The 23,146-nt window shown below is 44.1% G+C and overlaps 1 protein-coding gene across 1 annotated transcript in view; it reads right to left on the reverse strand.

Moving 5' to 3' along the window:
• Positions 1 to 23,146, reverse strand: part of THBS2 (thrombospondin 2) — a 728,644-nt gene that overhangs the window by 522,288 nt on the left and 183,210 nt on the right. Inside the window, exon 9 of the mRNA XM_086927100.1 lies at positions 3,602 to 3,778. Within this exon, the coding sequence (XP_086783226.1) occupies positions 3,602 to 3,778 (177 nt within the window). The remainder of the gene's footprint in view (positions 1 to 3,601; positions 3,779 to 23,146) is intronic.

Here is a 23,146-nt window from a genome sequence, read left to right on the forward strand (position 1 = left end):
GCTTCCAGTCTTGTGATTTAGTTTGCCAGCTAATTATATTGATGTCCCAGACGGTACAAAAATAAGTAGAAGACCCTTAAAGCCTATTTTCAGCAATATCTGTGCATACGTAGAACAGCAAAAATAAATAGAAAACATTTTTAATTGTGTTCTAGGGCTGCTTGAAAAGTCACATTACAAATGAATACAGACTATTTTATTTATAACCCTATTTAGTGTAAAGACAAGGCCTTTGCAGGCTCTTTAAAAAACACATAGCTGTCACTTTTCTTTTGGTAACCCTACTTTATATTCTGTTTCACAAAATGCATTCTAACACTAACGCAGTTAAAAGTATAATCCAAATGAAATGAATAGGCAGAGTCGGGGCCCAGGGGGTACTGGAACCAGAAAACAAAAGGCCTCTGTAATCAGTTTACAAAGGTATGTGAAAATGCACATGGTCGTTAAAGAGCTGTGAAAAACTCAGGCGTGCTGGAGATAAGACTCCAGACACTGCCCAGCCGAGTCCACAGCAGGTCGAGCTGCACCTGGGCTCAGACACACGCCAGCGGCGGCTAAAGCCCTTTCAGCCTGATGGGCGTTGTGCACCTGGAAGAACAATAGAAGGTGAAGTGGTGGGATGCGCGCCCCCCCTGAGGGGATGCTGCGCCTCCCCAGGGGGGCGCGCCCCACAGTTTGAATACCTATGATCTACGGAAAGCCGTTCACAATCATAACAGATCACCAAGCACTGTTAACAATATACGGAAACCCAAACGTAAAGATACCACCCAGGATAGAGAGGTGGGGGGTAAGGCTGATGGATTATAACTTCAAAATAATAAACAAGCCCGGGAAGGAACACAATCCAGCAGACTATGTATCCATATACCCCCTACCACAAGTGTCCCAAGCGACAACCATGGCGGAAGAATATCTGAACTTTGCACTCAAACACAACACCCCGGCAACCATAACAATGAAAGAGCTAGAACAAGAGACTAAGCAAGACCTCACCATGCAGACCATAATGAAAGTGACCAAACAGCAAAGGTGGAGGCATGTAAACAACAACAGCAGCTATGAAAAAGGAGTATTGAATGAAGAGCTGTTGGCGTTCAAAAAGATTAGCGAAGAACTATCAGAAAGCGAGAACGGATAGGGATGAGAGGCACCAGGATAGCAATACCGCGGACACTGAGAAGAAGGACAGTAGAATTAGTCCATGAGTCACACCGAGGGATTTTGGCAACAAAGAAAATGCTGCGAGAAGAAGTATGGTTCCCGGGACTTAACAACATGGTTGAAGAAATTGAGATGCACTGTCACATCTGCCAAATAACAGGGCCCTCGTCAAAGCCGGAGCCACTGCAAATGTCCGCACTTCCAAAAGCAGTGTGGACAGAACTGGCAGCTGATTTCTATGAGCCTTTGGAAACGGGTCATTACCTATTGGTAATAATAGATGAATTCTCCAGATTCCCCATAGTGAGACAAGTGGCATCAACATCAGCAAGCACAACTTTGCCAGTCCTGGATGACATATTCGCGGCATGGGGTTCACCACAGACACTGAAAACAGATAATGGCCCTCCATTTTCTGGTGAAGAGTTCAAAAGGTTCATGGAGTACCTTGGATCCACCATCGACGAATAACGCCTCTGTGGCCCCAAGCAAACGGAATGGCCGAACGATTTATGGGGACGATCAAAAAGGCAGTACAGAGGGCCAAGCTAACACAGATCTCAATTGGACAAGCACTGTGCCAGGTACTGAGAGACTATCGAAACACCCATCATAGCTCCACAGGAAAATGCCCTGCGGAATTGGTGTTGGGGCGATCAAGTAGAACGAGGTTGCCACAATTGAAAGAAGTGGAAAGGGTGGAACAAAAAGACATCGCTGAAAGAAACAAAGAGGCGAAAACAAAAATGAAGGAGTATGCTGATCGAGGAGACATGCAACGGATGCGAAGGTAAAAGAAGGGGACACTGTGTTAGTCCGACAAAGACAACTACGGAAGTCAGACAGTACTTTCTCAAGAGACCCGTTGACGGTGAAAGAAGTGAAAGGGCCAATGCTAACGGCGTCAGGAGGACAATACCACATCACCCGAAATAGCTCACACTTTAGAGAATTGAAGACAAAAGAAGAAGGGCTACCGAAATATGGACTGAACTGAGACAGCCAACAAGAGGAAGCAGCGCAAGAAGACCTAAGAGAACAAAGACCAAAAAGAGAATGCAAGAAGACCAAAAGACTGATTGAGGAGATGTAAGGAGGCGGAAAAGTGTGGACACTCTCTCTCTCTCTATATATATATATATATATATATATATATATATATATATATATATATATATATATATATATATATATATATATATATATATATATATATATATATATATATATTGCAGTACTCTATCCGTCAAGAATCCAATAGACAAACGGACTCAGATAGACAAACGGACCCAATTTCTTTGTGCGTTTTTCATTTATTTAAATTTTCTGCCCCGCATCTCATGCCGCCATGACGCGTTTCGGTCCGACCTGGACATTGATCACATGACGCGTTACCCATGGACAGGCGCCAAATTTAAAGTGCACAGTTCACAAAATAGCAAGCAGCTGTGTCATCACATGTATAAAGCTAGAAAACAGACTATGTAATGCACTATACGAAAAACAGACTGCATATAGTGGTAAAGTGGCTGCAGTGGAGTGTACAAGGTTAAAATCATCATAAATAGATTTCATTGATGTACAAATTTCAATATACAATAATATACATTTGATAAGTATATATTATAAATAAAGTTATATACAACTCCTTAAGTTAATTTGAGAAGTTTCAACATATATATGTAAAAAAAAGTTACCAGTGGCCACACAGTTTGCGTACCTAAGTACAGTCTGTAAATAGCTGCTAAATATATATATATATATATATATCTATGAATCTCTAACACATCTCTCCATGACCACAGGCAGCATCCAGGCACAATGTTTGTTTTGCAACAAGGGGGGAGATGTCATGCCCTGGACAAAGGTACTAGGACCCTGGGAAGGAGGGCAGAGGTCAAGGGACACCGGACACCACTTCCGGTGCAAGGGAGGGGCAAGGAGGGACAAAGGGGCATTCTACAGAGGACCTCGGGGGGAGAGGTCATGGGATTGTATGGCTGTGCTGATAAGATAATAAAGTGTACCTTAGAAGAGACATTGTGTCCTGTGTCATTCACGCCGATAAGAAACACGACATATCAGTTAGGTGATAAAACTGTCAAAGAATTGAGTCTCAGCCAAACATTAGATCAAAGCTAAAACACGCGATTAATTCACGTATATTTAAAGGTTTGCATCAAATAGTGGACAAAAGTAGTTTACAGCTGGTGCATTAGTTATGCCACGGTAATCATCGCAAGAAGAATGCGCTGTCCTGTCTATATATTAGTCTACAAAGTGTCTGAAAACATTTTTGTCTTTTTAATCTCATGTGTTCTTATTTCTAACATATTGTAAGGATTGTATGCTTGATTTTACAAGAATGCACCGAAAAAGGTCGAAGGCGTTCGTCTAAAATACATTCATATTATGTCAACAATAACAATCTTACCAGGGCAGGGGATGCCTTCACACTGTTTTGTCTCACGCCCATTTCCCTGGCAGTCTTTTCCACCCATCTGTGGCAGGGGGGAGTTGCAGAGGCGGATGCGAGTGATATTTCCAACTCCACATGTTACAGAACATGAAGACCAAGGTGACCAATGACTCCAGCGTCCATCTTGACGTACTGTTAAAGAAAGAGTAAATTATGAGCATCACTGCATCTCATGTCAAACTGCTGAGAGCGAATTGATGTTTATGGGCAAGGCAGGACATGCTTAGAGAGCAACCATACAGTGCACTAACGGCCTGTCAGACAGGTTAGTGTGCGGTTGCTTTTTAGGTCTCGCCTAGCCAGCGTGCCTTAACTCTTCGATGGATGATCTTGCTCAGACCCTATATAACCTATGGCCAACTCCTGGCCATGCACATAAGGTTGGCATCACATTCACTAGTGGTGCCTTTTAGGTCCTTGACCCTGGTGGCGGGACTACAAAAGCCAGAGTTTCCGCTCTAAAATATATTTTTATCTTCAGCCCTGATTAAGTCTTTGGTTATACTTACAGCTCATAGATGAAACACATGTTGGTAAGTGAAAAGTCCAAGTACAAGGGCGAAATTGAATACTGGAATAAAGAACAGTTGATACCACTATCTTGATGCCTATATTGTTTGTGTGCTCGGAGAATACTGTATATCTCTTCGAGACATGCTGTATCTAGGATATGGGCTTGAAAAAGCACCCATCTTTTTCACTGGTTCCTGTCCTTTAGAAATGCTGACTTGTCATTGGTGAATACAATTAGTAGTCCCTCTTTTTGGAATTTTGTATCCTCCCCTGAGGGCTGCACCTCTTATATCTGTTCCTACAGTTCAGGGTATTAATACTTATAGAGATCTCTTTTTTTATTTGCCTGCTTCATGCTCGTTACCTCTTCTGTTTACTTATGCAATCACACTTTGGTCGCTTCAGTTGCTTGTGGTCCCTTTATCTATCTCCCCGCGCCTCCCCTCAGCCCTCCCAAACCACTGCTTCCCTTGCTTCATGTCCCTTTACCTCCCCCTTCCACTGCCCCACTGCATTAAATTCCTATGTTACTTTACATTAAGTGCTTTCTCATGTTATTTTACATTAAGCGCTTTTATTGATAGGCTGGGGGAAATTAAACAATCACTATGTTGAGCCGATAGCAGACTCGAACACTGATCCCCATTTCATCAGTCGCCAGCTCTCACCGCTGCGCCACATCCCTTGCCTGGCTATGTTGCAGGGTGCAGAATCATATGTGGTCAACATAGGTTCCCAGGGACACCTAGTGACAGCCTATGGTACTGTACCCACACAACACATATCTATTGCTTAGGTAAACAAGTTAGTTTTTGTTGCTATTTTCATTTCTATTTATCCATCTTTATTTCTCCTTATTTATTTTTGGAGACTCAAAGATGACGTTGCACTTAGTATATTTTCAGGTTTGCTAGCTGATAAGCACACGCTCATAGGGTGATTTGTGTATGGTTACAGTGCCCTAACTAGCAACACACCCACCACATTGTAGTATTTGCCCAAGCACACAATAGCAGAAAATCTAGCTTCATGAAGAAATATTATAATTTTTTACACTCCATGTGTTGTCAATAGGTTAAAGTATTGGTCTGGGTTCATAATTGACAGAATGATGAGATGCATGTAATATGGTTTAATTTCTTTAATTTTCTATTTTTAAAAATTATTACAGACAGGGTACCACATTCTTTTCATCATTATGTTTGTAAAAAGCAGTGAGAATTGAAAAATAGGAGCCTTATTTGTGATGTAGATTGATGCATAAGTGTAAGGAACAGTTAAATAAATGTTCCTGTTGTACATAAAATAAGAAAATGGTATGCATCTCAATTTCTGTTTTGCAGATATATCTCAGACTAGGAACGTAGGCCCACTTTTTCAAACAACCAACTCAGAAACCAATTGTTTCATCATGCTTCAAAGCAAGAGAGTGGATAGAAGTTTCCCCAACAGCTTGCAGATTTCATACTGAAAATATGCAAATTAAATCCCAATGTCAGTATAAACAACCATTGACTTCTTACCTCAGGGTCTACCATAGTAACACATTGGGCATTTTTCCTTCCAGCTTGTAATGTTGCCCTTTTCCAGGCCAGCCCACCTCGTCTGTATTGTGAGGGGTGCGGCCTCAGCAGATCCCCACAATGCCACCACACTGGCAAGCACGTAAAGAGGTTAAAAAAGAGCACAGGGACCTGGGCGTGGGGTCAGTTTCGATCTGGCCACAAACGCTACCCTTTGTGTGCCCGTGTCCTTTATTCCTAGGCCCAAGCTAAGCACATTACACAGCTGTCCCAGTCAAGCTCTGCCCCCCCCTGCCGTGCTCTGTTTATGCTCACCCAGGGGTGAAATCTGCTTCACCGAGTCCCAGAGAAAACTGTTGTTCATAGTACCTGTGCCACACTGTAAATCCTGCTTTCTTCCATGCTATACAAGGATGGACTCGGAATGGAAAACAATTACAAATGCAGCCCTGGGATACTTTTTTCTCACAGCACGCCCAACGAGCTGTGGAAACATATATTCCAACCAGTACATGCTACGAAACTGGCTAAACCCCTCATGGGCCTAGACCTCAGAAAGTAGTTTATCCATTAAGCTACTGTCAGGTTTCTCTTGGGGCCCTGGGATAGGTAGGGCATACTAGGCAGTATCCTATATTCATACTGGTATTTATCACTTGTTTCCCAGGGCCACAATACTATTGTACTTCAGTCAGTCATCAAGATACTTCTTTTGGGAACTTGAATGCCCACAGGTTTTTACAGTTTACTTAAATGTATTTCAGTTACAGATTGTCCATATCCATTAAAACACACATAAAAACACCATAAAAACAAGCATAGAAATATACAGACAAAAATCTAAATTAAAAACAACAAATCAACATCAATATACATTTTGAAGTTAAAATTCATTGTTATAATCCTTCCTCCAGAGAAGTGTAAATAACATTACTCTGTCGACTTCTATTCATCTCATCTTTATACCATTATTTAAAAAGTGAACCTTTTCATATCATACCTTGGCAGTAGATGATATTTTAAGAAACAGGAAAGCCTCTCTACACCGAGTAAAGTCCTCCTGTTTAAACAGAGGCACAAGGAATGTCACATTTTTTTGACCTCATTCGCCTCAGTTCACAGTCGACAGTAGGTGGGCTGTCAATATCATTTCTCGGTTTCAAGGAAACGTAGGCAATCAAGTTGGAGACCTGGGGCAATGCCCGCATACTGGTATGTTGTAACCCCCAGAATGCCGCTGACCCCTTTTCTAGAGGGGGAGAAGATCTCACTCTCTTAAGGTGTGTTATGACCAAAGGCTGTTGGTTCGGGCCTGCAAATGATGTAAACTAGACGAAGCAAGCAAGGCCCGACCAATCCTGAGAGTTTCCAAAGAGGCATAATCAAAGGACCCAAAGCATAATTTGATAATATCAAACACAATTTTAAACGATTTTAAAACCCTAGACTTCACCCACCCCAAGTCAAACTAACGCAGAGACCAATTGAGCAGATAGTCCCATATTGCTTTCCCCTTTCTATTCTGCAGTCTGCTCAAGTCTATCTTAGAGGTTTTACATATAGAGGACAACCATTCTGAGTGCATGGGAGGTGTGGCCTCTGCCCATCTCCTGCAAATTTCTCTCCTTGCCAACAAAATTGCTTAGAATAGAAAACCCCTGATGGGACCTGTAACTTCACTTCTTATTCCAAAAATGATCAAAGTGAGGGAAATCTGAACTGGGGTTCCCATAATATATAATATCAGCCAAAGTTGCCCCTACCCTCTCCTAGAACTCTGTTAGCCCAGGACAGTCTTTGAACATATGTATAGACTAGAAAAAATGGTTAGGGGTTCTGCCCACCTCACCCTCCCGTACCTGAGCAGGAGACATCCAAGGATGAAAAAGTAGAGAGAAAAGGTACTGAAGGGATCAATCCACTTTTAATTCTCAAACAAGAAACAATTAATTATCTTGTGATAAGCAAATTAAATCAAGGAAAAATATCTATAAGTTCATATATACATATATGGGCGGACAGCCAGAGAGGCACAACAGAAAACAATTTATATACAACACATCACATGTACATTCTATACAACTATACAACATATATAATATCAAAAACACTTCTATGTACCCTCAAGACAAAACATATATACAAATATATATATATACACAACAATTTACATATGTATCTCCTCTTAAAGTATAGTGGAGTCTACAACTCAAAGGTAGTCCCTAACGACAAGCACCAGGGGGTTAACATATATACCCAGCCTATATTTGTGTAGGTGCATCAATGAACAAATTAAATCTTTCTTGAATTAAACTAAGGGACTCCGTTCAAAGCCAAAGGTGTTGACGCAGTCGCGGTCGCGTTTCAGCCAGATGATATAGGCTTAATCAGGACATGGGTACTCTAGTTTGCAAGGCCCTGGCCAAGTCTAGGGCAAATCTTATCGGCCAACCCACACTCCCACCCAGGAGGGTGGGGTAGGTGCCACCGTCTCGGCTCAAATCTCGAGAAATCTTAATATCTTCACTGTGTCCGCCCAGCAAGATATATTAAAATGAAAATGGTATAAGTCTCAGGAGTGGCTCAAGTCCCACAATCTTCCTTAATTCTCCGGCGGCTTCAGCAACGCGAGGAACCAGCGTTTGCTGCGGCGTCTTACTCCAAGAATGCCTGCAAATTTCTCTCCTTGCCAACAAAATTGCTTAGAATAGAAAACCCCTGATGGGACCTGTAACTTCACTTCTTATTCCAAAAATGATCAAAGTGAGGGAAATCTGAACTGGGGTTCCCATAATATATAATATCAGCCAAAGTTGCCCCTACCCTCTCCTAGAACTCTGTTAGCCCAGGACAGTCTTTGAACATATGTATGTCGGAAGCGTTTGCTAGGCTGCATTTCTCACAGATTACTGGGGGGGCATTAGTTATTTTAGCAAGTCTTGCTGGAGATAAATAGGCTCTATGAGTGGTGAAATTTCCAATTTCCCTAAAACACAGTGGAATTCAGATCCTTTGGATGCTTATCTCTAAAGATTTAATTTTTTTCTTAGTTCATTTTTATAACTCAATCAGTGACCTGGGTGCCAGATTGAGGCACTCTTTGAAGTAGAGATGAGATCATATGCCTATTTAAAAATGTTTAACATTATAATAGGTGGGGATTTTAACACTAATTTAGGACAAGATCCCAACGATGGTAACCCTTGTGTGGTAGAGGACCGAGGGGCAGATTATCAAGAACAGGCGATAAAATTATCGCCGCTTTATCGGCAGGAAACTGCCCCTAAAGTGGCGATAATGGGCTTGATAATATGCCCTTGTGAATTCCCATAGCAGCCCAGGTTAACACCAGAACCTGGACTGCTATGGGAATTCACAAGGACATATTATCAAGCCCATTATCGGCGCTTCAGAAGCAGTTTCCTGCCGATACAGCGGCGATAATTTTATCGCCTGTTCTTGATAATATGCCCCCTAGTGTCTAGCGACTCCGGGTCAGATCAGAGGGGACGTAAACTACCAAAGGCACTTGCTCAAGCTAGTATAAGGAATGTAATGCCCGCGGGACCTAGCCCATCTAGGGAATTGCCCCTTTTATGGGTTGAGGTAAAGGGACAATTATTGATTATATGTTTATCTTGAGGTCTCTTGATTGTTATGTCAGCCCGGGGGTGGTACATGAAACAACTTTTTAGCAACAACAACCAAAAAGAAACAATACTAGGAGTTAATGTTGGTTCTGGCATCAACTCTGATCCAGGCCTGACTGGCTTAACTACGAAAGGTGGGGGTTTGAGAGTATAGTGGTGCAATCTCCCAGTGCATAAAGTGATTACATCTGTAGTCAGCCTTAATATTGCTATTATCATGGAGGCCCTGTTAGCCCTGATAACATCACCCACTTTAACCGTTGAAGCTTTTGACCAAATAAATGAGTCCACCGCTAATATCATAAGGGATATGGGAAGTAAAGCCAGGAGTGCAAAGTTGGGCTGACTCGACAAAGCTTTAACTACGAAAGGTGGGGGTTTGAGAGTATAGTGGTGCAATCTCCCAGTGCATAAAGTGATTACATCTGTAGTCAGCCTTAATATTGCTATTATTATGGAGGCCCTGTTAGCCCTGATAACATCACCCACTTTAACCGTTGATGCTTTTGACCAAATAAATGAGTCCACCGCTAATATCATAAGGGATATGGGAAGTAAAGCCAGGAGCGCAAAGCTGGGCTGACTTGACAAAGCTTGCATATGGGAAGGCTAATTATCTACGCGAGGCCCTCATCACTAAACCCTGCAACCTGGATATTATCAAGGACGCTAGAAGGGAGTACAAAATAGCCTTAGGGAAGCAAAAGGCTGAACTTAGAGAGGCATCTTGGCAAAGGTTGGTGTCCACTTGCTCTTCTAGAGATTCCAGCGGCTTTTGGACGGCGGTTGATGGAAGACAGCCCAACGTAGCTGTTCAAGATGATATAGGCTCCTCTATCCCCCCAGCCCTTTGGGGTGCCCACTACCACAAGGTGTATGCACTGGACAAAGATCTCCCCACTCACCAGGGTGACGTGGATAACATGTTCCCACTTGAGATTAGGTTTGAGTATGAGGAGGTCTATGATGCCATCATGGGTAGCCCACCCAAAAAAGCACCCCGGCCAGATGGGATACCCATAAATTTATACAAAGCAGAACCACACCTCTGGGCCTCAGTTCTGACTAATGTCCTTAATCCCATGACCCAGTTAGGCCTACTGTTGACCTGGAAATCTGCTACCATAGACCCAGTGTTTAAGAAGGGGAATAGGTTGGACACCACATGCGACAGAGCAATTTCCCTGTTCAGCACAGTAGTTAAGGTGGTTGGGCCTATTGTCCTTCAGCGAGTGGAAGTTTGACCCCAGGAAAATGATATTATCTGTCCTGTCCACAATGGATTCAGGGAAGGGATGGGTACACTGGAAAAATGCCTGAACCTGAACCTCATTATAGGGAAATATGTTGTGGTGAAGCAGGGGTCGATTTTCTTTGCATTTATGACCCTCAGTAGCACCTCTGTCCGGGTAAACAGGTCTAAGCTTTGGGACATTCTTGGGGAAATTGGATTGCCAGCTCAGTTGATCAATTTTCTTAGAGCTCTTCGCATGGATGTAAATGCCCGTATCAGATATGGTACAGAGGGGGGGACATCTGAATCTTTTAGCCTCCGACGGGGGTCAGGCAGGAATGTGTGATGGCACCAATATTGTTTTTATTATATAATAATAGCCTGAACACCAATTTGAACGAAAATTGGGGCGAAAAAAGCAAACATAAGGAGATGATGGACAGAGCGCTGAAACTTTTCAGACACTCACACCCAGTCGCAGATCTGGGTTGAATCCATCATCGTTCTTTAGCTCACTTCGCCACCCTAGTTCAGACACAGTTGAGCAAAAGAATGATGTATTTAACCTAGATCTCTTGACTGGGGTGAATGTTTTGATTTGTTCTACCTTCTGTCCATCAACTGTGCGTCTTTTGAATGAAAATCCGGGCTGATCTGCCTAGGGTAAAGTATGTTAACTTGCCTACCCTGTTATACGCCGATGACACTATATTGATGGTCCGAACAGCCAATGGTTTAAACTCCTGGTTGACAAGTTTGTTAAGTTCATGGACCATCTAGACCTAGACACAAACATCTCAAAGACCCATTATATGGTCTGTGGGAAGAAAGACCCATTAACATCAGTGGGCAAAACATCTCTAGGGTCTCCACCTTTCCCTACCTGGGGGTATCATTCGATCAACTGAACAACTGGCTTTATTGCATTTAAAGTCGCTGCTCCAAATTCATACAAGCCTGTTGAGACCTGTTTAGATGTTCACTGTCAGTTGGGAATAAGCCCATTTTGCCCCTGTTGCAAATCTACAGAGTGAAATGTTTCCCAGTCCTGACATATGGGGCAGCCATTTGGGGGTACTGCAAGTGTAGGGCGATCCAGCTTGAAGAGGACCGATTCTGTAGAAAAGTTCAGGGTCTGGGTCCAAATATTTCCTTGATTGCAACCCACTAGGAACTGGGTGTGAACTATGTGGAGGATCAGGTTGAACTGGCTCCACTGTTACTCTGGATATCTGTTTGGGTCGACGAGAGACTGTGGTTCAACAGGAGCATTATTGAGGACTGCATGGAATGCATATATGGCCACAAGATACTGTGGATAAATTACATAAAATCTGTTGCTCGTTCCCTAGATTGTATCTGCATTTTTACCCAGCCACACTGCCTTAAAAAGTGTGATCATGGACGTTTGAGAAGAATTCCATCAGATCCTATCTGCTGTTCAAATCCACCGATGGTGTTGAACCTTATCTTATGGTAGTTAGACACCCCAGGGACAGATTACTGCTTACTAAATTTCATCTGGGTATGATCGGAGCTATGATTTGTTTACCTCCGGGTCTGTTTGATCCCCATGCCCATTTAACTTGCCCTTGTGATGATAGTCCACCCCAGATCTCAATACATCTGGTTTTATTTTGGAAATACTATGAATTCTTGCAAAAATGTACTACAACTTTTAAAAATTAGGGGTTTTACTCAATTTCGCCCTGCCTTTTTACATTTACAGTTATCACCTGATCAGGCAGTGATGTTGGCTGTTACTTGTTATTTAGAAGGTGTTCCACACTCTCCCCTGAGGCGGAAGCCCGGGGATCTCTTTTCTATTCTGTATTTAAACTCCCTGGACGTTGCTGACTCACTAATTGTTTCTTTTAGAAAATTGTATATATTTTAAGCAGATCGCTTTTAATTGCTCCTTACCTCGGCGCGAGATCAGCGTCGCCCCGATGCAGAACCAAGGCTCTTCCAGTTCACAGCGCTGCCGTTCCCCAGGCGCTGACACGTCACCTGACCCACCTCACCCGCCATCTTGAGGGAGGTAAGGGTTGCGGTGTAGTGGTTGGACCCCTCCCGCCCTCCTAGAATACTTAAGGGGGAGGAGTTGTTCCCCGTGCAAAATTCCTTATTTGTTCCACACTCTCCCCTGAGGCGGAAGCCGGGGGATCTCTTTTCTATTCTGTATTTAAACTCCCTGGACGTTGTTGACTCACTAATTGCTTCTTTTAGAAAATTGTATATATTTTAAGCAGATCGCTTTTAATTGCTCCTTACCTCGGCGCGAGATCAGCGTCGCCCCAAGGCAGAACCTAGGTTCTTCCAGTTCACAGCGCTGCCGTTCCCCAGGCACTGACACGTCACCTGACCCACCTCACCCGCCATCTTGAGGGAGGTAAGGGTTGCGGTCTAGTGGTTGGACCCCTCCCGCCCTCCTAGAATACTTAACCCCTTCAATGCTCATGACGGAACGGTTCCGTCATGAGCATCGATTGAGCTGTGCTCATGACGGAACCGTTCCGTCATGACCACACCCATTAACATTGGGGCTCAGCACCGGGGGTAAATCTGGGCAGCAGCCAAGGTGTTAAGGGGGCGGAGTTGTTCCCCGTGCAAAATTCCTTACTTGTTCCACACTCTCCCCTGAGGCGGAAGCCGGGGGATCTCTTTTCTATCCTGTATTTAAACTCCCTGGACGATGTTGACTCACTAATTGCTTCTTTTAGAAAATTGTATATATTTTAAGCAGATCGCTTTTAATTGCTCCTTACCTCGGCGCGAGATCAGCGTCGCCCCGAGGCAGAACCTAGGCTCTTCCAGTTCACAGCGCTGCCGTTCCCCAGGCGCTGACACGTAACCTGACCCACCTCACCCGCCATCTTGAGGGAGGTAAGGGTTGTGGTGTAGTGGTTGGACCCCTCCCACCCTCCTTCTCCCCCCTCACATGTATAAAAACGCTAGACCACCCCGTCCGCGCAGCGGGCGCGCCGGCGGCGCGCCAAAGGCAAGCCCGTCTGCGCCCGTCCGCGGCAGGACCGGGCCCAGGGCCATAACCCCTGCCCGGACGTTACCTAACAGCACCCTGGCCTACTCCCAAACCTCCCTATTGAAACTCCGGCCATCACCAGAAACGTGTTGCACAAGGATAGATCCTACCCTGGCATTACCTGAATTCGCCACAAAATGTTTGCACTGTAACAGTACAATACCTATAATAACTGCCCCTGCCTATACTAATCAAGTAAAGATCATAAAAGAGGACATCATTATAGTCGCTCTCATTAATGCTCACTCTCTTTGCAAGCACAGGCAGGAGATAGCAGATTTGATTACCGACTTCAAATTAGACATTCTTTTTGTCACAGAAACGTGGACTGACGATTCATCTGAGCCAGATCTGGCAATTGCAGTGCCTAATGGTTACAAAGCTTATCGCCAGGATAGAGTCCGGAAAAAAGGAGGTGGACTGGCTATTATAGCCAGAGAACGGTTTACAGTTAGAACGACCCCTATTCCATCCACCTTTTGTGAATCCATGCAGTTTGGAATCAAGTTATCCGCCCTTTTCAATTTCAAAGGAATATTGTTATACCGCCCCCTTGGAACGAAGACTGGCTTCCTTGCCAATATCAATACCATAATGGAATCAGTAGCCACCGAAAGTTCGTTCACGGTCTTAGGCGACTTGAACTTTCATTTAGAACAAGGCTATCAAACTGACACGTCCACTCTAATTTCCGATATGGAAACACTGGGGCTAAAACAACTAGTCACCTCTCCCACTCACTCGGCAGGCCACACTTTAGATGCCATATTTTCCAACGTCGAAGGTCTACAAATAACGGACATTTTGCCCATGCCGTGGACCGACCACCACGCCATACTCACTAAGATCACCATCAAGACCTTCCCTAATAAAAAATTAGATTTAACGTCTCAAAAATCATTCAAAGACTGGAAAAACATAAATCAGGCAGACCTGAAAACAAAACTGGACTATACCCGCCCAAATGTGTCCACTGACCCCAATGTGGCACTACAACAATTTCTGACCTGGTTGGGCCATGCAACTAACCACTTAGTTCCCACCAAGTCACTATCTAGAAATAGAGCTAAACCAACCGCCCCAAGGTATACCGAGGAGCTAAGGCTACAAAAACAAAGTAACAGGAACAAGGATATGACTCACATAATTGACGACGCACACCAAATGCTAGACCAAAACGACACCTGCCTCCTCATCCTCCTTGATCTCTCTTCAGCATTCGACATGGTTAAACATGAGAATCTACTAGAACTACTAAACACAAGAATGGGTTTATCTGGAACTGTTCTCAAGTGGTTCACTTCCTTTCTTCACAACAGGTCGCAGAAATTCAAGAGCAACAACCTGATGTCATCGCCAATACCCGTAACACTAGGCGTCCCCCAAGGATCCTCTCTTTCCCCAACTCTGTTCAACCTAGTCACGGAACCTCTCACCACTTTGCTACAAGCATCCAATGTACACTTTCACATGTACGCCGATGACACCCAACTTTATCTCAAACTACAGTCCCCCAAAGACATCTTGCTCCTGAACCGAACGATTAGATGCACCCAATCCTGGCTTGCCGACAATCATGTCAAACTCAATGCCCTGAAAACAGAGTTCCTTCTGATCTCACCTCCAGCGAAGATCTCCACCACCCAAATTTGGCTTAAACACCTAACCGCACTCAATGTCCAACCCACCATCGTGGACTCAGCAAAATCTTTAGGCATAACACTCGACACTAATCTCAACATGCAGCAACATATCAGCAAGGCAACAAAGGGAGCGAACTTCCAGATCAATACTCTGAGGAAACTTAAACCCTTCCTCCCAGCCAAAGACTTCCAAAACGCAGTACAAGCACTTGTCATACCTCGAATTGAATATGGCAGCATCGCCCTCTGCGGACTCCCCCTAACTACAACCGCACCCCTAAGAGCTTCTCTAAACGCTGCAGCGAGACTCATCACTGGGTCAAAAAAGCACTCCCATATCACCCCTGACTTGAAATCCCTGAACTGGCTGCCTTTTGAAGCCAGAATACATCTGAGAATCGCCTGCATGACACACAAGGCGGTACACCTAAACTCACCCGGCTACCTCGCTCAGAAACTGTCAATCTCTGGCGGAGCCAGAAACACCAGAGGCACAAACAATCTTCTGCTGAAACCTCGAAGATTCCGAAAGGAAAAAACATGTAAGCGCTCCTTCTCAGGAATGGCGCCTAGGATCTGGAACTCACTCCCGCCCGAAACCAGGCTTATCTCCTCCACTACACTCTTTAAAAATGAAGTAAAAGCTATCCTCATGGCTAAATACACTTGAACTACTATCTCGAACACTGTTAATACTCTGCACCGATCTGTACTACATGTTTGACCCCTTTGCTTATTTGTATTTGTGTTAGTTGTCCTATTACTCACATGATTGGCTTTGCGGCCACCTATATGTACTGTTTGACATATTGATTTATTTGTCTGATTATGCTCTAAGAACTGAGTCTCCATCTGTTCCCACTGATTGCGAGTGAGTGTGGATGCGACGCAGAGCGCTGAAGGCGTTTTTCTTAACTTTCTTAACTTTGTAATTGTTTTTAAAATTTGTGACTTGCTTAGTGAAATTGCGACTTTGCACAGCACTTGAGGCTCTTTACTTATTGCCAAAACGCTTACTTCAGTAGTGTCCTGAGGCGGAAAGCCGGGACCTGCCCTTAACGATAGGAACAAAAAGCCATACCCATTTCAAGGTCCTAAGCTATTTAGCTCCCTGACACTCACCTCGAGTGTAGTCGAGGTAGGACTACGAGGGGTGGCCATCTTGGGTGAGGAGAAGGCTGGTGGGCTAGGAAGCGAGTGCTTAGCCACGCCCGCCCTCCCGCCCTCGAGTGCATAAAATGGCATCTTCATGCAGGCAGCGCAGTGGACGGGCGCAGCCGGGACCAGGGGCCACGACCCCTGGTTCAGCACCGCTGTACTCCAGGGAAGACCTGCTTGCGCTAAGTAATAACATCTGCCCTATTAGCCAAAATACACTGGAGGCATTGAAGCGAGAGGAACTGCTGAAATCCACAGCAGAATCACCTCATATGAAAACAAACTTTAGGAGGGAAAGAGTAAAGGTAACTTCACTGAGCGTTGGTCTACTTAACACACGCTCTCTCCAAAAACATAACTTGGAGGTGTTCTATCTGCTCCACGAAGGTAACATAGATATATTAGGAGTCACGGAGACGTGGTTAGATGATTCTTCCACGCCCGACTTAGTGGCTGCACTCCCACCCAACTTCAGTGCTATCTCCCATAATAGGAAAGATGGTAGAAAAGGGGGGGAGTTGCTCTGTTTTATAAAAACTCCTTTAAAACAGAAACTATTTGTGCAGAAAGCATAGAGGGTGCGGACATCCTAGGGGTCAAGCTCTGCTCTGCCACCAATTGCCTGGCGATACTTATCGTCTATCGCCCTCCTAGAACTCCCCCAACCTTTCTCGAACCTTTTCTGGGATTGGTCCACGACCTCCGCACAAGATATGAGGGTCTTGCGGTGATGGGAGATTTCAATCTCCACTGGGAGGAGCCTACGAGAGACGCAATGTCCAAACAGCTTGAAGAGGCTATGAATGTATTAGAACTAACCCAGATAGTGACAGGCCCAACACACAAGAAGGGTCACACTTTGGACCTGATATGGACCTCAGTACCTGTACTGTGCCCGGTCACTATCTCGCCTTGCATTTGGTCGGATCATCACCTACTGCAGGGTAGCCTAGCTTTCCCGGGGCAAGAAGGAATCCCCACCGCCGAATGGCGGGTGGTGAGAAGGTGGAATTCTATTAAACCTGATACTCTGTTATCTATTTTAGAGCAATCCTCCCACCTAAACAGACTACCAGAAGATGACCTGGAGAGGGCCAGTCATAAAATATCACAAAAACTGGAATATGCTATTGAGGCAGTGGCACCAGCACGAAAGGTAAAAATCAGGGATAAAGGAAAAGGGGCCCCCTGGTTTAATGACGATCTGAGACTCTTGAAACGCGCCCTGCGCCAGTGCGAGAGAGCCTGGCGAAAGGGGTATGATCCTAATTCACAAATCTTGTATACGGAAAAACTTTCCACTTATAAACAAGCCATTAGGACTAGGAAAAGTGAGTTCTACGAAAGCAGAATTGCTACAGCACCCAACCCCCAGAAGGAAATTTTCTAAGTCCTTACAGAACTGAGAAAAAAGAAGGAACAACCCCCCTCCTTCACGCAAGAAGACTGCCATAAATTCCAGTCATTCTTTACCACCAAGATATCGGCCCTCCTGACAGAAATCGAGAGCACTCCTAGACTGGACTGTCCTGTAATCACTCAAACTTCCTCCCCCACAGTCATCCAGCCTTAACTTCACTACCCTTACTTACCAAGGAAACCCTGGAAAAAGTGATGAATCAAGTTAAATCTGGCTCTCCGGCGGACCCATGCCCTCCGCGGATATTTAAACAAGCGTGGCCAGGACTGGAGGACGATATATTATCGCTCCTAAATAGTTCCCTCATCTCCGGACAAGTCCCCTCTAACCTTAAGGAAGCACGATTAATTCCTCTCCTAAAAAAGGCCGGGGCTGACACCAAGATCCTGAAAAATTACAGGCCCATCTCTCAACTTCCTTTTTTAGCTAAAATACTGGAACAGCATGTGTTGTCCAGCCTCTCTCACCACCTTGAGAGCAACTCCTTGCTGGAACCCAACCAGGCCGGTTTCAGGGCCCACAATAGCACGGAATTGGTCATGCTCTCCGTTCTAGACGATCTGCGACTTAAAGCAGATAAAAAAAATCCTTGTGCCCTGGTGCTACTCGACCTCTCCGCGGCATTTGATACGGTCAATCATGACCTTCTTCTGTCACGGTTGGGGGAGTTTGGTATCCAGGGCACGGCCCATGCCTGGCTGACCTCGTTCCTCGGTGAACGGGTCCAGAGAGTACAACTGGATGACCTGGTATCAGAGGCAGCAAGGATTACATGCGGAGTCCCACAGGGCTCAGCCCTGTCTCCCTTGATGTTCAATACATATCTGCAGCCCCTCATCTCATCTTTGAATCAGATGGACTGCAGTATATACAAATACGCTGATGACACTCAGATCATCATTCAAATAGGTAACTCCCCAACTGCAGATCAAAAATTGAAAAATATCCTAAAATTTACCGTCAACTGGATGACGGCAAACTTTTTAAAGATTAACCCTGATAAGACGGAGGTGCTTGCAATTACGACATCATCTAGCCCTTGGAGTGACCTCTTATGGCCCACGGAATTAGGAACCCCCCAGTGCCGGCAGTAACAGTGAAAAGCCTTGGCATAGTTATCGACACCAACCTCACTATGTCAGCCCAGGTTTCAGCGGTGGTGGGCACTTGTGTAGGCCTATTGAGACAACTACGCAAACTGTCTCCCATCCTGAAGGCGGACACTCTCAGGAGAGCAGTGTCAGCATTAATCCTGGCACGGCTGGACTACGGCAACGTCATGTATTTCGGCATTCCGAAAAAATTAATGAACAGACTTCAGATTATCATGAATGACACGGCCAGACTCATCTTTAATAAACCAAGAAGGACCCCTGCTACCCCCCTTCTTCGTGAACTTCATTGGTTGCCAGTGAATCAACGGGCCAAGTTCAAAGGCTTATGCATCAAGCAGAAAGCCTTATATGGGCAAGCCCCTAAATATATTTAAAAACGCCTTGTCCCGTATGCCCCTAGCAGGAACTTACGTTCAGCAGAGGCTGCACTATTGATCTGCCCAAGGTTTAAACTGTCTTCCGTAGGAGGACGTACGTTCTCCCACACAATTCCAAAAGCATGGAATCAACTGCCTGAAAATCTGCGCAAAGAAACAAAGCTCCTGCCCTTCAGGAAAAAGTTAAAAACCATGCTCTTCCAAGAGGCATGGGGTACCATCTAGCCGGTTTCCCTCTACAACTTTGGGTCCACTCGCCGCTAAGCGCTTAGTGACCCCTGGGTGATAAGGCGCTCTACAAATCAAAAATACAATACAATACAATACAATGCTCCTTCATGTACTATTCTTTGTAAAGTGCTCTGATATCTGCGAAGATCTTGTCCGCGCTATATAAAACTTTCAAATAAAGGAAAGGCTTTGGAGGCAAACCTATGACACAGCTAGCAAAACCTGCTATAAAGACTCATTGGCGCTCTATAAAGCTATGATCATAAAAGCGAAAAAAATCCTTCTACTTAGATCAAATTCATAAAGCCAAAAATTCAAGCAAACAACTGTACCAAATTACCAAAACATTGTCAGGCAACGCCCCTGACCTCACTCCTCCATCACAAGCATTGTGTGACGCTTTGGCTACCTTCTTCTTCACCAAGGTTGATGATATCTATCAAGCCTTTACTGCCAAATCACCTCTGGTGAAAGCCGCCTCCCCCACTGCACCTCCGGAAAACATCTTTCCCAGATTCCAAGCACTTACTAGTGACCACATAAGGACAATCGTGTCAACAATTAAAACAGGATCTGCTCTGGACCCCTGTCCTTTTTCAGTCCTCCCACCTGTTATGGAGTCCATTATCCCAGTAATTACACAAGTTTGCAATTCCATTCTGCTTTCAGGGATATATCCGGACTCGTTAAAAAACACCTTACTAAAACCCCTATTAAAAAAACCTTCCCTGGATAAAAACGAACTGAAAAACTATATGAATTCGCAATTATCGGAATATATTGAAAAAAATCACCTCCTGGACGATACTCAATTCGGTTTCCGGAAGTATCACGGGACCGAAACAGCCTTAATCAAGGCCGCCGATGATGTCAGGGCAATTAGGGACCAAGGTGGGACAGCAATCCTGGTACTGTTGGATCTATCCGCAGCCTTCGACACGGTCGACCATACCATCTTGGTCGACCGTGTCGGAAAGCTCGGCATCTGTCATTCTGCCAGAGACCTGCTCGCGTCTTTTCTGGCTAGAAGAACGCAGGTGGTCACTCTAGGACCTTTCCAATCTGCGCAACATTCGTCGCCATGCGGAGTTCCCCAAGGCTCATCCCTTAGCCCGACACTATTCAACATCTATGTGTCGGACCTTGCTAATGTCATCAAAGCGCACGGGATGAGCCTTACCTCCTATGCCGACGACACGCAGTTGGTACTGGCCATCAAAGGCGATGGAGATCAAGTAGCAAAGAAATTTAAAAATGGAATGCTTGACATAGGAGAATGGATGGCTACTAATTGTTTAAAACTGAACTCAGAAAAAACTGAGGTGGTTATTTTTGGACCCCTTCTCCCAGCCTGGCCATCTTGTTGGTGGCCAGAAGCCTTTGGCACTCCCCGAGCCCGACAGCCAAAGTCAGGAATCTAGGAGTCACTTTTGACGAAGGACTTAATTTTATGGACCATGCAAATAAAACAGCTACCACAGCCCATTACAAACTGAAAATGATCAGAAAAATCCGCCCTTTTCTCCCGGAGACTGCTATTAAAACATTGGTCAGCTCCTTAGTTCTGTCAACACTAGACTACTGTAATGGTTTATTTCTCAATGCCCAGTCCAGAGTCACAAGGAAATTACAATCAATACAGAATGCTGCAGCACGTCTGCTCTCTGGGAAGACCAAATATGAGCCCATATCAAAAATCATAAAGGAATACCACTGGCTGACGATTCGGAACAGAATACATTTCAAATCCTTATGTATAGTTTATAAGGCACTCAATCAAGGACCACATTTTCTTAAAGATCAACTTCAACTTTACAAACCTAGTAGACTGCTTCGTTCTGCCACCCTCAACCAACTAGTCATTCCACGTTCCAAAACAGTGACTTGGGGCGATCGCCGCTTTCTAGTGGCAGCACCCAAACTGTGGAATACCCTCCCCCAAAATATTAGGCTGAGTCCTTCCCTTTTTCAGTTCCGTAAACTTTTAAAGACTTGGCTGTTTGACCAATAATTCCCTACTATTCCTCTCCAGATCCCAGCTTTACAAGTAAGTGTATTTCCCAGCGCCGAGACGCCTGCGGGTATTTGTCGCGCTCTAGAAATGTAAAAAATAAAATAAATAAAATAAATACACTGGAATAACAGAATGTGAGCCTAGTAAATAATGATGCATATGTTAGGCTGGACTGGTAAGTTTATAAGGTTCTTGAACGCTCGCTCATCATCTTTTCAGAATGAATTGTACTATATTGTGCTTAATAAGGTTTTTAATGTTTTACTGTGGTTTTTATGATTATGTTCCTATCTTTTATGATTATGATGCATAATCGAATAAAGTTTAATATGATGATGATAAGGTTAATCTTCAGTTTGCCTTAATTTCTCCCATTTTTAGAGCTAATATGTATATGGCACTTCACTGCTCTATATTCTTTTCTCTCCAAATTATGTTTGAAGTAGAGCAAGGCACATTAATTTATACTGCTGTCAATGGATAAGTACTGTGAATGGACCACATTTCCTTAGTTAATTGTGTGGCTGACAAGACATTACGCAAATCAACCTTTATATCCAGACCGATATAATAGCCACACCCTCTTATTTCATAAAAGATCATGTAACCTATCCTAAAACAAATAACTGTTCTGCAATATTATCTTTGTTAAACTGTCATTGCAATTATGAAGAAAAGTGTCATCGTCAAACGACAGTACTGCTATGTCATCAAACATCATTCCATTCTGTTCTTCTTTGCTTACTTTAAAGAGTGTTATACTTGTTGTTTATATGACTTTATTTCCGAGCCATATATAGCACAATTAGAGGTCCAATTTTTTAATAAAATGCGTTTTAAGTAATACAAAATTATATGCTCACATCCGGAACCACTATCTTTTGACAAATCAGGTAAAGATTGTGAGTTTTACATACACATTTGGGGGGTTCACTAATCTTTCCTGGTGGACACAACCGGGAGCAACCACAGATCTGCTTCATCAGTAAAGTTAAAAATACACAAATGACAGCATGAAAAAAACTGTGAATCTCAATTGGGAATTCCCATGTGCAAAGTGGAAATTCGCCAGTAGTTTTTTTCTTCATATTCTTCCTGTGCTGCAGTTCAAGTGCTTCGTCTGTTTCCAGTTACCTATTAGACCAGCCTGAGGGTATTTCCTGGAGCAGTCTTGGATTCCTGTCACAATTTGGCATTTGGTCTTGCCTCTGGTGAAAAACGGCTATATCTTCTCAAAAAGAAGTTGTCACCAGGGTCACTTAGAAGACCAGCACTTGACAGAATTAGGCCAGAAAATAAAGGAATAGAATGAGCTCAGAGTTATTATCAGTGATTTAGATAGGTTAATCCATTGCATTTTAACACATTTTAGACAGGTGATTCACATAAAAACATATGCCCAAATGTGGGTGTCGCAGTGACTTCAGCTGCTTTTCACTGATGAGATTCAAGAAGGCCAAAATGCAACTCTAGTTGTTAGTTTTGCAAACAAAGTAGACTTACTCTAGCAATTTGGTCAGAGCATCCTCCTTCGGGCAGGACAAGAGAGATCAATTTGCATATAGCGGGCCTTGTCTCA

The sequence above is a fragment of the Lissotriton vulgaris genome, chromosome 6 (genome assembly GCF_964263255.1).
Source record: "Lissotriton vulgaris chromosome 6, aLisVul1.2, whole genome shotgun sequence".
NCBI classification, from domain to species: domain Eukaryota; kingdom Metazoa; phylum Chordata; class Amphibia; order Caudata; family Salamandridae; genus Lissotriton; species Lissotriton vulgaris.